Here is an 11990-nt window from a genome sequence, read left to right as displayed (position 1 = left end):
AGGATACAGATAATATGGCTAAATGGAGGCTGTTGATTTGCTGTGGTGACCCTTAAAGAGAACAGCTGTGAGATTGCTGAACAGTACGAATGTAGTAAATGTTTATTGGACGTAACAGCAGAGCTAGAGTATGTATTTGTGTTATGTGGCCTTGAATGATGTTGCAGTTGGAAGGAAAGATGACGATACTTGTGAATAGCAACACAATTAAAACAGGGACTATTCTCCACAATTCACATGTCTTTTCAATCACCTGGATTAATTCATAATTAACTTACATTCACATCTGCTCATCCTTTATGTGAATACATTGGCTGCATGAAAAAACTGAATTGACACTGAATTATTGTAAGAAAAGGAAGTATGTAATTGCCACAAAATAACCCAAACTGGGATGTGAGCTCATATCTGCATTATCTATGAACTCAAGTAATAATTAATTGTGTGTTGCATATATAGAGGTACACAAAGGTGGGAAACCGCTGCAAGACACATGCTTGCCAACAAAGTATGTGTCCAGTGAAATGCTACACATAAAACACCCAAGGCGTCTGGTAATCAGGAAATGTAATAATACAGAAGCCTTCTAAAGCAGTCCAACAAGCTATGGAATTACCATTAGAGAGAGAATTGTAATTGCTTAACAAAATCAGCAGATTTTAAATACTTAGTATGTTTTATAATGTATAGTAATTTCCAGTAGGTCTAATTGACAATAGTTGAGTGCTTCAAAGGGAACAGAAAAAAGACACAGTTGTGTATGTTGTAGTAGTGGGAAGTCACAACAAACTCAAACACAGACGGTATATTTTTATTGTTTTATTATACAAAATGATGCAGTTGATGTGATATTAGCTTGTCTTCTCTTATATTCATGCTGTTGAGAAGGGTGTGTTACATAATTCCTAAAAAAAAGATGGTAAGACAAAACTACAAACCCTTCTTTAATTAGTGAGATACTGATAAAATTCTCAGCACCATGAATTATTTCTCCTCACTGAAACTGGATAATTAATTTTGTTAATAATGAAGTTTGGAAGTACTCAGGAATCTTTTACCTAAAAAAAACCTGACATGCCAATTTCACTTGGGTCAGCATCACATGGTGATAACGAAATCCCATTTGTAGATTAAAAAGGACACGTGCTCTCTTTGATAGACGGTCTCCTGGTCATTTCCCCTATGGTCCCTATGTTGACTGACTCAGTGGGATCTCATCCACGTATCGGGGTTCTCAGCTCTACTGGGATTTGGTTAATCAAATCATGGTGTTAGGGTGCTGATTAGAGACACCGCTGGTCAAGACTTTCACCCTGATTAAAGAAAAAAACAGAACAGATTTGAACAAAAGACAAAACCTGACTGATTGCTACCTGTCAACTATCCAGGCCAGCCAGTTCACGCCTCAGTTCTTCCACATGTTAGTCATTTAAAATCACTGCGGGATAGGATATGAAATTTGATATGACAAACAGGCTATTTGATTTGCAATATCAACACCATAAAAAGTGTGACTGGCTTGCAGGAAGGCAACCTGTGAAAATGTCCTTTTTAAAATTAAACTTTAAGAAATGGTATCATTTGTCAAGTCAGATTTTATTTATATAACACCAAATCACGACACAGCTGTCTCATGACATGACATGAGATGTAGGGCAGGTCTGGACTATACTCTTTTTAAAATTCTTTACAGAAACCCACCATTTCCCCATGGCCAAGCACTTGAGGACAGTTGAATGGAAAATCTGCCTTTTACTGGGTAGAAATCTCGGACAGATCCAAGCTCATGTGGGCGGCCCTCTATCTTGACCAGTTGGGATGTAAATGGAGAGGGTTGGGAGGGACAGGCATGAATTATCTCTAACTACTTATACCAGTAGGGCTGACCGTTACATGGCAATAGATATGGGTTTAATTCATAAAAGAAATAAAAATGATGTACACCTGGCAAACCTGCTGCAACAAGCGACGTTAGTTGATGTGATGATCAGCAAGACGCAAGAAGTTTGGAAATAAAAAGAATAGTTGTACTGTTTCTCAGAATCATGGCCATGAAGCCAGTGATGCACCAATTTTATGCACGTCACTGGTATCGACAACCACGCATGTTTATTTAGCCTACTACATGAGCAAATTTGAAAAGCTTTGTATTTTCTGTCAGCATCTGTCTTTTGGCTGTCATGATAAGAGACATAATGATATGGTAATCCCACTGCAGGAGAGATATGATGCCTTCTGAAAAATAAATTAATAAATAAATAATCCAATATTCTTTAGGTAACTCTTTGTAAATGCTGTCTATTTTATAGTTTCACTCTGATTTGAAACTGACAGGTTGGAGCTCAAAGCCTGCGAACTGTCTCTCCACCAAACTGATATAATGTGACAATTGGCCAGGACCCATACTATCTCTAAGTCCCTTGACATAGATGTCAAGAAAATCAAACCGCATTTTGTTTGCTGGTGTTGAGTTGGTTAGATTTGAATATTTATGTAATTTACATTGCATATAGGCAGACCTACTTGCAGATTTAGCTGTCACATTGATACTGTATCCTCAAAACAAGGACAGCGAAGTTCCAAAAACCATAACATGGCTATTGTAATTGGATATAAGGATGACCAGTATGGTAAATGTTTTATGTTCAAAGTTTTGGTGTGTGTCTAGGACACTGCTTTTCTTTGTTGTCTCAGTCCCCTGGAAGTAACTTCAACATGTCCAGTCATGTGTTCCTGACACACAGATGGTAATCAGTTCTGGGGGATCTGGGAAAGACCATAAACACATATAATATTAAATACCATTTGTTTTGGATCTGTATAACTCAATTTCTTATTTAAACTTAGCCATACTCTCAAGATATTCAGGCTCTTTGTCTTTGCTAAGGCTCTTGCTCAAGCATAGGTTGCCATAGCATGAATATTAGTGGTGCATTTTTCGTTCTACATAGAGTATGTTACAGGTTTAATTTTCACGAGAATAAAAAGTAAATAAAAAAAGTCACAAATATGTGTTACATTTTCCTATGGTGAAATTTTGGGCAGCAGGTTAGCACTTGATAATAAGATAAGAAATTATCTGTTCAACCTTTGACCCTGTTTACTGTTTCTCTTGCTGTTAGCTACGTATTTCGTTACTGATGTCATACAAGTTTTCAGGCAGTCTTCCAGGACATTGCAAAACCTAGTAAAGCCCTAAACAGTCACACTAATCTGCCTATTTATTTCTACCAACATACACTTGATGTTTATCGCAGTCAGATTTATCCCCAACTTCAATACCTCAAAGAATATACAATTTCAAAATCCCTTAAAAATTAATTGACGCTTTAATTCAGTTCATTAATGATTAATGAATTGCAGTTTTGCATTCAAATCTATGCGCTAATATAAAACCTTAAAACAAATATGGGGGAGAATACAAATTATATTCATACAGTGGGCTGAACAGGAATAACTTAAATTGTATTCTTTCGTTTATCAGCTACCCCATTTAATTACTTGCAATACCTTTTAGAAAGCTGAGGATTCGGGGAATTAAAGCAAATATTTTTGCCTTTTTTTTTTTTTTTTTTTTTTTTTTTTTACATGTCATCGGCATGTGGTCGCAGATGTGCAGAGCGTCGTGGATCCAAGGTCACACTGGCTATGTGACCAGTAATTGGGTCTACGTTGAAATGGCCAATTCGTTCTCCCTGACTGCTGTTTTGAGACATGGATTTTGATGCTTGGTTTGCCTTCAGCTCTCTCATCATTGCAGTGATTTCCAGTCTCAAATCCTCAGGGAAATGCTGGTGAAGAGGTTCTGATTCATCTTCAGTGAAGAACTGAGGGTCAGTGACATGAAGCACACGCGAGGCATGCAGGTTCTGCAGCGACCGTGACTGGACTGTTAGAAGAACACAAAAAAAAAAAAAACGAAAAAAAAACAAGAAAAAAAAAATTCAAATATCTGCTTGCATGCACAGGTTATTGTCGTGATTAACAAAGATTGGGCCATGGGAAGCAAACATGTTAACCCTTGCATCTTGAATAAAAACAAAGACACACAAGGACTCTTTCAAAAAGCACAACACAAATGACTCAGGCATCTATGCAGATTATTTGCTTGGATGAATGATCATTTCAGAAGAACTGACATAATCCTTCTCAATTATCCTTCTCAAAAACAATTTTATTAGTTAGGAGAAGCCTGTTCAGTGCAGCAGTGGTTGCAAATAACTTTGTACAGTTACAACCCTTAATCTTTTCTCATAATTCTGTAAAAAATACATTAGCTTATATAAGTACTTACTTCAAAGCAACTGACGAAGCGATAACATAACAAATGGACTAGTTTAGCTGTACTAAGCTGTGAGCTCATCCCCAGACAGGTGGAGAACACTCAGAGCACCAGCAGAAAAGATGATTTCACATCCGGAACTTTGGGGACTTTTCTCCTAATAGGCTTTTTGTCAGTGACAGAGGATGATTAGCTTGCAGGTGGCAGCTATTTGCAATTTAGGGTTACTCACCTCTGACTGGGCCGAAGTCTCCTTGGCTGACCTTGGTGTCGGAGAATGGCTTGAGGCTGGGTAACAGGATCAGCGAGAAAGACAGCAGAAGCACCTAAGTATTGGATGAAAAAATAAAAAGTCAAATGAAGGTGCAGTTTCAAGATACACTTAGTTACAGGATGGCAAGACTAATCTGCTTGATTTTGAGCCTGAACCGGAAAGGGTGATATGTCCTACCTTCTTGATCTTTAGCATGTCAAATAGGTTGGATAATGTGCTGGTGTTCTTATTCTATAAAGAAAGTCTTGGCATATTCATTCAATGCCCTCTGAGATTTAGGATTCTCTCTTTTAGGACAGTGGCTCATTCATATTTAAAGTAATTCATTAAGAATCAGAATCAGAAGCAGAGCACTTTACTGAGCACTCAAAGGGAAATTGCTTTTTGTTGGAAGCCGCTCCTGCTAGAGTCAAGTGATGAAGAATCATAATAGAACTCAATGTAAAAATATAGAATATAATAGAAAATAATAAAAATAAAGATCAAAATTAATAAGTAAAAATATTAGTCTAAGATAAAAAGAAACTACATCTGTAGCCTCAAGTCCTCTTCATTATTCTATTGTTGCGGTCAAAAGGTCTGCATGACTACTGATCAAACATATTCCTTTTGTTTGTGATGAATGTGCCGATGCATCCTTTGAGATGTCTTGGTCGAGTTCAAAGATATTCGGAATGGCCTTTTTGGCCTTTCTGTCTTCTGTAGCATTCTATAAAGATGATATTTTACTGTAAAATTCAAAATTATTCAAACTTGTTGCAGCAATTGGTCTATTAATTTATTTGAAGTGGTTTCTTTTATCTAAGGTGTTTCTTCAGTCCTTGAATTCTGAATCTCCTGAAACCCCTGGATAGAACCAAACCGTTATTAATTTTAAGAAAAAAAAAAAAGAAGAAAGATTACAAGCCCAGTTGTGCTTCGGTTAAACAACATTTATCGAGACCTAAATGAGTGAGAACCTCCATAGTCTTAAATTAATTTTGAGTATCTGGACAGTTTGTTTAAACGCTCAAAGACACAGAGAAGATGTGCATACCAGTACACATGTCCCGGTCTGTGCTGGCTTGCTAGATGTATTCATCATGAGCGCTTGGAGTCTGCGCAATTGCTCCATCAGTGACCTATGGAGGAAATATTAAAAGGAAAGGAGAACAGAAAAGACAAAGAATAAAATGGAAAGGCATAAAAAAGTTGATTAGATAAAAGCTGGCTTTGGGGCAGTATAAAATGCTCAAATTGTTATGAAAACAGGAAGCAAAACAAAACAAAAAACTACTGCTCTTGGTTTGATTGTCTTTTGAGAAGAACTACCGTCCTCGTTTGGACATTCCTTACACATTACATTTCTCTAGCTGTGACACTTTTCTCTTTAGCTCCTGGTTGTGTGCATTACATGCTGCCATCCTGGAAAGAAAAAACAAAATGAAAAAGATTGAATAAAGTCACTCAGAAACACTGATCAAGTTATATGCATGATTTCATTAAAGCTTCCTCAACAGTATACAGCTCAACATCACAGATACAGCACTTCATGAATTTTGGATATTATTAACCGCTGATGACAAAAATTGGATCAGGTAATGCCTGTGAGCAAATCTACTGTATTAGCTATGCTTTTGTTATATTAACCGTTTAATTTTGTGTTGAAATATTTCCAGGCATTTTCCATCTGAAGCTGATGTCATGTAACTTTAGTCCCCCTTTATCAAGGGATATCAACACTTAGTCCTACATGACAGATCTTTTCCTTCATTTTGGTGTGAGCTTAACAAATATGAAGATGCTGACATTTGGCAGGTGAGAACCTTTTTTCAGTTGATAGAAAATAAACACAAAGAAAATTAAGTGTATCAAATGTAAATTGTGTACCTTGTTCAACAAATACATCAGTTTGTAAAACAAGATGCCAGACATCAGGTTCACACATTCTCCATCCAGACAGTTACGCTGTTATGTGAATTGAGATATTACAGAGAAAACTACTATTTTAAAGTTTTGCATGGTGGTGACAAAGACAAACACAATGACTGTTTGTGAACCATTTTGAAGAATATGACATTTGATTAGGTCAAAAAGAAGAACCATAGACCTCTTCTCTACAATACTCAATTTCTAAAAGGCTATTTCAGAGTGGGACAAGTATGGCATCAGATGATAAAATGAATGTGTTAATATCTACTGATTGCTGTCCTGGTTTTTGACTTAAAAAATGGTGGTCAGTAGCTGATTACATGTAGATTCAAAGTGCAGTGTAAATTTGCAACATTTCCCTCATTTCACTTGTACATCAATGTTTTGTAAAAGTTGAGGAGCCTTAATATGAGGATTTGGGGGTTTGAGGATTTGTAAAGTCCTTTTCTCTATCATGTGTAAAAAGGAGCAAGTCCTAATCTAAAGTTTGTGTGAAAGGAGCAGAATTACCAATTTTCCAGGTGTTAATAGAAAGGAAAATATAAAAAATTAGGCAATCTCTTATTCGTAGCCTTGTGTAGAAAGCAATAACATGCCAAATCTTTTTGTTTTTAAAATTTCCTATGTCGGTGAAAATGGCAATTTGGAATCACATATATGACTTTTTGTTATATATAATTACAGCAAAAAAGTAAAAAGCAAAGTGAGTAATGGTCAAATAAGACACGCCTTATTTGAACAAGGGAGCTTTAATTCATGGTGTGGGAATGAATCAACTAATAACTTGATATGTACCGAAGGAACAAATTACAAATTGACATTCTGATTTGCGGAATAGTAGTAACCTGTGAGGCACAGGAAAATGTTTTCGATCAAAAACTTGAAAGCATTTATTTCTACACTTGATGTCAAGAACAAATTAACTGGATATACAAGCCTCTTACCTACTTTCCAGCCCATCTATATATTCTTTCTTCTTCTTGCGGCTCTCTTGGGCAGACTGCTTATTACGTATCTTTCTCCGTATTTTCTTCAGAATCCTTTCTTCACACTAGTTGGAAGAGAAAAGGGGCTCTTCTGTTTTGAGCCTCTATGGAAAATCCAATGTGAACTACTAATTATTGTTTCAGCATACGCTGGTCATTTACCTTGGTAAGTGGCAGCTGAGTGGGAAGAGTCACACCCTCTTTCGCTAAAAGCTTTTTTTCATCGTCATTGAGAATCAGTTCTTGAATGGTTTGCTGCAGTGGCTGTGGGGGCTGGTGGTGAGATAAATATTTGGATCATCATCAGTGTGGTTCAATTAAATTTTCCCTCTGCCCCCTCTCCTATTTGTACTCCTTGGCATTCATTTCCACTCCATATCTCCAGGCCAAACAGGAAGTTAAATTAGACCAGAGTATCAGGTCATCTGCACGACTCTCATTTCATTCCTGTCTCCAAGAAATTACAGCAGGTGAACCTAAGTTGCATTCTGCTGCACTCCCTCATCTTATTAAGTACGCTGTGAAGATGGGATCAATTACTGCAGGGTATTCCAGAACATGGGGTTAATGTAGCCTGGCACAAACTTTGAATCTGGATTTTAGAGAACTTCTGGAGACCTCGTTTGAGTTTCCAATTCCTGAAAAACTCAATTGGGTTGCTTTGCTCAGCTCTGTATGATCACAGTGAGGGAAGCTTTTGCATGATAAATCAAAACTCCATCAATGGAGTTGGTGACTATTCACCATGGCAAAAGGTATGTAAGGTAGGATTCCCATTCTAATCAGATACATACATTAATAGATGGATAGATGCATGCATACATACATAGACACACTGATAGAAAGAAATATGACATTAAAAACTGAAAAACTGCGTTACAGACATAATGACTGTGAACTTAGTTTAAAAAAATACAAATGACTTACTCAGAACCAATATACAGAATAATAATAATATGTGCAATAGGTGAGAGTTATCTGTGTTCTGAGTTGCAAGTTGTCTTTTATATGTTTGCTACAAATTGAGTGTGAGATACAATAAAAGTTTTAGTGTAATTAACGTAACATCCTAATACCACTTGCGTGTGCATGTCGTCATAGCCAAGAACCTAATAAATGTCCCTAATAAATGTATATAAGTTCATCATTTGCCCCTCTATGTGGTTGTTTACAAAGATGTCTAAGCTACATCCCCATGTTTGTGCCATATCAGGCGTATACACAATAGCGCAGCCTGGCTCCTTGGCATCAGCCAGCAACATTGTTAGTCCCAAACCAGTTGGCATGCATTTACATGACGTGCATTCATGTAATTCATACATGAAGTACATGCAGGACCAGTGACAGGAGCTCTGTAAAAACTCACCAAAATTGCTGAGTTGATTTTTTTTGAAGATAAGAAAATTCCAAAGAGCCTTTTAGTCACAAATTGACAACTGACCAGGGTTTGACTCATTTAACCCCGATTGCTCGATATGTGTTGCTATGAGTTTTGGAATTGACTCACTTCGTCAAGATTACTGCCTGTCTTGGTTATGGGGAGATGAAAAAGAAACTCAATTTGTAAAGGAACAACCTGGTAGTGAGCCTGTGTGCTCACAGGGACGGTTTCCATGGTAATTCACACAGAGATAAATTAATGTGTTTTTCTGGAACTGAGTAACCCATGGTGTCTATTTTGTTGCGCTAACACACTCAGCTTTCTTATCAATCCCACAGTTTTTAAAGCACTGGAGGGAAATTGCATTCTTTAAAGAGCTATGGTGACAAAATGTATCATAGGTACTTATGTTTTCTCTGTGGGAAAGTTTCCAGAGAAACATATGAATTAATGTGTTTTCTCTTTTTCTGCCATTATTCAGAGGAAACAGGATATCTGATTGTGACTTGCACAAGGTTAACCACCATGGAAGTTATCATTTCAGTAGGTGCAGTCAATGAATTGCCTTTGGCTTAACACACACTTGCATAACATATAATTGACAAAAATGCAAAAATTGGTGAGGAATGTGTTCTTTATGACAGTCAGCCCCTTTATCATCCCCATAACCTTTAGTTCTATCTAACTCAGCTAGTAGGGAATACTTACTGGCTCAGGAATGCCAGACAGAAGTAGATCCTTGACTGTCAGAGGGAATCCAGGGGACAGCTGTGGTCTGTGTCCATCTGTGTATTGTGTAATTATTGACCTGCCCATTGGAAGGTTGGGCGCCAAGGCATCTGCACCAATACAAATGTCAACACGCACAGCCATTTAAAGATCAATATTACATATCAGTGATATTGTTTGAACTCTGTGATAACAATTCATTGGGATCAAAGGCAGGAGGCTGTTACAGAGAATAGGGTTAGATGGAGAAAGTTGACTCGCTGTGGCGACCCCTAACGGGAAAAGGAAGAAGAAGAAGAAGAAGAAGAAGAAGAAGAAGAAGAAGAAGAAGAAGAAGAAGAAAGGCAGGATGCTGTTAGTTGCTGAATCAGAATTATATCGCAGCGGGCCTGCGGTGCTGTTTAGAGGAATGTTCGGGGTTCTGTGTTTTCTTACTGGCTGTGAATGTGTTTTTGGATGAGAGATCAAGGGGGTAGGGTGGGAGTGAGGAAGAGCACAAGAGGTGCAGATGCTTACGTTGAGCCGCTGTTGCTTCAGTGTGGCATAATTGTTCATAATTGTTCTAATAAAAATAAGGTTTGTTAACCAGCAACTCGTCATCGTTGGGCATGTCTGCTCGAACATTACCGGTACAGTACAAACCCTTCGGGAAAGTAAAATAAGACAGCTGACATTAACTGCCAAGCCATGGACTGATACCGGTCCAATGGTCATTTGGTAGCAGGCCACATAGAATAGAGCTGTTGGGTTTTGTTCAGGCTCTGTTACTACACGCTCCCACTAGGCTGGACTCAGACATAAATATTCGGCTTATTGGTTTGACTTATTGGTTGTGCTTCACTCTAGCACATAGAGAATAAATAACTTGACTATCAGAGTCTGAAGGGTTTTTTTTATGACCAGATCCTCTTCCACTAACATCCATCCATTCCTCGTGACATGTCAAGATGCTTGACTCTGTCATGTGATACATTAACTTAAACACTAAGCCTGCAAGTTCGTTGAAATAAGTAAAAAAGAAAAAAAAGTCCCACTTAATATACAGGTTTACAACTGAGGATTGTTGTACACCAAAACCAGGTGCTTTTGATTTTTAAGCACAACATCTTTACTCCATATAATTTACAATCAGGTTCACTCCAAATGCAAGTATTTGCTGTTTTGAAAGCTGGTAAATTCATAGCTTACTGAGTTCACTGGAGATGTTTGCCTCCAGGGCTGCTTTGCCTTGTGATCTCACACCAAAATATTGAGTGTCTCCGTGGGGACTCTCAGGTCGCTGAGGGCTGTCCATTTCATCTGAAGGGGGGTCCTCACTGATCCCACTGTCACTGGGAGATGGAGACCAAAGAGGAGACCCTGACACAGAGTCGCCTCCATTCAGGAGAGCATTGAGGAAGTGATCGTCTGCTGGTTCAGCTGGCTGCATCGTCTGCTGGGTTAAAATCCCAAATCATTAGTCTGTTTGAATTGGCACCATGGTTAGATATGGGAGCCATACACACAGGGTACAGGATATACAGCACAAACAGATATTTATAAGAGGGAAATGTATCATCAAACGCACATTTGGGCCCTGGATTTTCCAGGAGTGGTCGTTGCCAGCGTGTCCTGTTTCCTCATGCCGAAGGATTCCATCACTTTGATCAAACAGCCAGTCGAGCAGCTCAATGCCATCACAGCCCTGAAATAAGGCCATTAGATTTAGTGATAACAATTTTCAATACTACACAAATATTGCCAAAGCTGGGAATTGAGATGGACACCACAGTATTACAATCCTTCTTCAGTAAAGTGTGGAGAACAATGTGTTCCCTTATTTCATATCGCATCTGTTCTAAATGTTTTTGCAAGATGCCACAGTTGGAATATTTAAAGGTTTACATTCTAATATTCTAAAATAGACCACTGTTTTCACCTTAGAATTAAGGTGGAGATAATTATGCTTGCTGTATAGTTTGAACTTTGGTCTCTACGTGCGGTTCAATTTTAACAGCAGCTATAAACCATAATCTGTAACTACAAATGAACAGAAAAAGGGGATATTTTGTCACATACCTGAGTTGGGTAATGCTCCATAGTGTCCCCAATGGAGTAGCGAACTAGTGAAGCCCCCAAATCAAGAGCCACCAGCCAAAATATCCAGTTTACTTTGTTGTTGTGAAGTAGTCTCTCTGTCCCTAAAGCGTTTTTATTGTATGTCACAGGTTCTCTTTTCAGGTCCAAAGTTTAAAATCCAACACACACCCAGCAAAGTAGACTGCTTTGTTCCCATTGGCTTTTGAGAAGATAGAACCTGATTGGTAGCTTAGAGTACACAACTGCAAGACTTTACATGACAGTCTATCAGGAAGAGTGGGACTTCTAGTCTCCGTGAAAATGTATAAAATCAGGGCATTCAAAGTCTGTTGTTTCTTTGCATTTTTT

The 11990-nt window shown here is 38.0% G+C and overlaps 1 protein-coding gene across 4 annotated transcripts; it reads right to left on the bottom strand.

The window, feature by feature from the left end:
* Positions 1-1577: 1577 nt before the first annotated feature.
* Positions 1578-11781, bottom strand: creb3l3a (cAMP responsive element binding protein 3-like 3a). Of its 4 annotated transcripts, XR_015107257.1 has the most exons (12): positions 11622-11765; positions 11131-11247; positions 10752-10995; positions 9999-10115; positions 9543-9673; positions 7616-7726; positions 7412-7518; positions 5892-5960; positions 5593-5677; positions 4515-4608; positions 3511-3889; positions 1578-2766 (listed from the first exon to the last, which is right to left on the bottom strand). XR_015107257.1 is itself a non-coding variant. In XM_086161469.1 (11 exons), the coding sequence occupies exons 1-11, from the start codon at positions 11640-11642 to the stop codon at positions 3585-3587; spliced, it is 1401 nt and encodes a 466-aa protein (XP_086017595.1). In that variant the 5' UTR covers positions 11643-11765; the 3' UTR covers positions 1578-3584. The 4 variants fall into 4 exon arrangements, 2 of the variants coding, with proteins under 2 accessions (XP_086017595.1, XP_086017596.1); XR_015107258.1 differs by lacking the exon at positions 9999-10115 and having other exon boundaries at positions 11622-11781; XM_086161469.1 differs by having other exon boundaries at positions 1578-3889.
* Between the last annotated feature and the right edge of the window lie 209 nt (positions 11782-11990).

Source organism: Fistularia commersonii, chromosome 16 (genome assembly GCF_037954325.1).
Source record: "Fistularia commersonii isolate RoL2024-O1a breed Wild chromosome 16, RoL_Fcom_v1.0, whole genome shotgun sequence".
Taxonomy (NCBI): Eukaryota; Metazoa; Chordata; class Actinopteri; order Syngnathiformes; family Fistulariidae; genus Fistularia; species Fistularia commersonii.
The sequence above is the reverse complement of the archived record's forward strand: the minus strand, read 5'-3'. Positions and strand labels throughout refer to the sequence as shown.